This window comes from Haliotis cracherodii, unplaced genomic scaffold (genome assembly GCF_022045235.1).
Source record: "Haliotis cracherodii isolate W230 unplaced genomic scaffold, xgHalCrac1.p SCAF_12, whole genome shotgun sequence".
Taxonomy (NCBI): Eukaryota; Metazoa; Mollusca; class Gastropoda; order Lepetellida; family Haliotidae; genus Haliotis; species Haliotis cracherodii.
The window spans coordinates 15,211,967-15,215,203 of record NW_027266267.1 but is presented as its reverse complement, the minus strand read 5'-3'; the positions used below and the strand labels follow the sequence as shown (position 1 = coordinate 15,215,203).

At 39.6% G+C, this 3,237-nt stretch overlaps 1 protein-coding gene across 1 annotated transcript; it reads right to left on the bottom strand.

Moving 5' to 3' along the window:
• Positions 1–1,590: 1,590 nt before the first annotated feature.
• On the bottom strand, positions 1,591–2,244 carry LOC139457077 (RNA polymerase-associated protein LEO1-like). Its single transcript, XM_071238519.1, has one exon. The coding sequence runs from the start codon at positions 2,242–2,244 to the stop codon at positions 1,591–1,593; it is 654 nt and encodes a 217-aa protein (XP_071094620.1).
• Positions 2,245–3,237: the final 993 nt, after the last annotated feature.

The window sequence follows — 3,237 nt, the reverse complement described above, 5'->3', positions numbered from 1 at the left end:
GGCCACGTGTAAGCACATCCTGCAAAATAGCCTCAGTGTAGTTTACCTCATCGTGACAGCCTGGGCATGGAATGTCAAACTTGCACACTCCAGCTTGACCCCGAAGCCCAGCACCAAAGGAACGAACAGTTTCATCACGGCCCTGGGTCATACTGTGAAGAGTAACATGGTGTTCTCCTCTCTTATGGCAAGGACTCGAATGGCTTCCAATACTGCTGCTTTGGGTTTGTCTGTCAGGGACCCTGTTACGACGTAAATTGTAATAACGTGGTAAATTGTAATAAACTGCAGTAAAATGTAATAACTTCCCTGCGGTAAATTGTAATAAAAACTGCGGCAAATTGTAATAACTTAAACTGTGGTAAATTGTAATAAAATTGCGGTAAATTGTTATAACCACTGCGGTAAATTGTAATAACTTCACTGCGGTAAATTGTAATAAAAACTGTGGCAAATTGTAATAACCACTGCGGTAAATTGTAATAAAAGATTATTGATTTGCAAATATACAAAGAAACTTGCATGAAGTATAAAATGTGCGACCAAGCTGTTTGGAAATCACATTCCGGACTTTGAAACGGCTGATTGATAAATACTAATGAACATTAAATTCTTGATGTTTATATTTACTCAGAACCAAATTCAAATTCCATTATCAATTCCAACCTCCAGCATGTTTAAGAAGGAAATAAAATAAAGCGATTTTGTTTCAATTTCTCTCATTCCCACTGAAACACAGATGCGGCAAATTGTAATAACATCTTTTAAGCATTCCAATTTCAAACTGAATGCGAGTTCCAGCGTTTGTTGGACCTTAACAAGATCAATTCCAACCCCAAGCATGTTTAAGGAAATGAAATAAGCGATTTTGCTTCAATTTCTGTCATTCCCATTGAAAGACAGGTGCGGCAAATTGTAACAAACTGCGGCAAATTGTAATACCAAGTGCGTTAAATTGTAATAACATCTCCTAATCCTTCCGATTTCAATCTGAATTCAAGTTCCAGTGTTTGTTGATCTTAACAAGATCAATTCCAACCTCCAGCATGTTTAAGAAAATAAAAAAAAAGTGATTTTGTTTCAATTTCTATGCATGCGGCCAATTGTAACAAACTGCGGCAAATTGTAATACCAAATTATAATATTCTAATCAGATGCGGCAAAAGTTTACAAACTGCAATAAACTGCGACGAATTGAACGGAAGGAATATATGTGCGTTGAAAATGTACAAGTATTCTACATGGAAGTCAACACTGACATTCCTGTATTTCACACTGGTACCACCATCGAAAATATATAAGATTACATGTTTTGACATGAAACACGATCCTTCAAATATCCAATACATTTATAATGTCCCCATTTAATTTAATTTTCATCAGCCCTCCCTGAAAAGACTAAAATGACCCATGTCCAGACATTAAACTCACATATGAACTGTTGAAGAAGAGGCAATGAAATTGTTGATATCCAAATATTCGATAACGGAAAAGAGAGAGATACAGAATGAACAATGAACCAACCATGTGACAACGATGCCAGAGATGTAAATTCAACGAACCCTGGTGTTTCAAAATCGTCAGTCTCGCTCAATATATGCCTTCCTTTATGTTCATTTGCATGTCCAATGGCTCTCGATCCTTACTCGGAGAATGACGTTGTTCTTCATCGCTGCTATTGGTACTGTAAAAGCCTTCCTTTATGTTCATTTGCATGTCCAATGGCTCTCGATCCTTACTCGGAGAATGACGTTGTTCTTCATCGCTGCTATTGGTACTGTAAAAGCCTTCCTCTATGTTCCCTTGTATGTCCAATGGCTCTCGATCCTTACTCGGAGAATGACGTTGTTCTTCATCGCTGCTATTGGTACTGTAAAAGCCTTCCTCTATGTTCCCTTGTATGTCCAATGGCTCTCGATCCTTACTCGGAGAATGACGTTGTTCTTCATCGCTGCTGTAAGATCTGTAAAAATTCTCCTTTTTGTTCCCTTGCATGTCCAATGACTCTAGATCCTTACTCGGAGAAAGACGTTGTTCTTCATCAATGCTGTTGGTTCTGTTGAATCCTTCCTTTCTGTTCCCTTGCATGTCTAAAAACTCATCATCATCACATTGCGAATGATGCTGTCGAGATAAGTTGTGTTCTTCGTCGCCGCTATTTGCGCTGTCTTGGCAAGTTTCTGTTTCCTTCCCCGTCTCGTGGCTGATCTTCACTTTGGGTTTCATGTAGTTGTAGAGCAACATAGTGTTCCCCTTCTTCTTCAGCAAAATGGCCAAGACTGATTGTTTGGGTTGCTACACTGTATGCAGGAACGATGTTTACAGTAGCATCACCGCCAAGCGATGAGTGCACGATAATATCAACATTAAACATATCTGAGCCTGCTTGCAGTGTTATGTGATCTCCATAGGTACCTTCATCTAACCTACCGGATATGTATGTATCCCAGTCTTCGCCCGTGAAAAGTTCCAAGGGGGATCCATCTGAAGTGTAGAGATGTTCAAGGAGGTAACTGACAACCTGTTCTCGAAGTGTCCTGGACGATCTGAATATACCAATTTTAGATAAAAGGTGGCACAAGGCTGCAAACTGACAGTTACCGTTTACCGGGGGGTCATACACGATGTCACCTTGTAATACAAATGGCCTGTCTGTGTCCAATAATGGTATTTGATACTTTGCTCGATAATGTCTGTGCTGTAATCTCGAGGAAGCCCCCTGCTTTCATTTTACCTCTTCATCAATTGTTGTACTTGACAACTTATCAACTGACATCCATTCAGGCGTGTCCTCTTTTCCTGTAATAGGATTTGTGAATGAAATCTTATACATAGATGATTTCAACCTGCGTGCAAGAATCCTTCCTTTCACAACGTACTGTTTTTAGGGGCGAGTTTTCCCTTCTTGGAACCATATTTGCATAAAACATCATCGCCTACATTGTACACCAAGGGCGGATGCAGTCTTCGTTGTCTTTGTATACTGAGTCTGTCGGTTTTCTTTGTAGCAGCTTCAGCCCGATGTCTAGTCCGAGTAACGTACTTACTCTGCTTCAACCTGTCCTTTGCGTAAGGCTCATGAATATTTTCAATCACCATATCAGCATTGAAATCATCTGAATCAACGCCTAAGACCGTGTTAGATTTTCTTCCGAAATACACTTCATAGGAACTCTGCCACCCTAAACATTCTTTCTTTTCGTTATTCAGTATTGAGGCATATCTTTGCAAATGTGA

Bases quoted from the DNA above. Each gene is read 5' to 3' on its own strand.
- LOC139457077 (XM_071238519.1), bottom strand. From the start codon at position 2,244: ATGTTGCTCTACAACTACATGAAACCCAAAGTGAAGATCAGCCACGAG.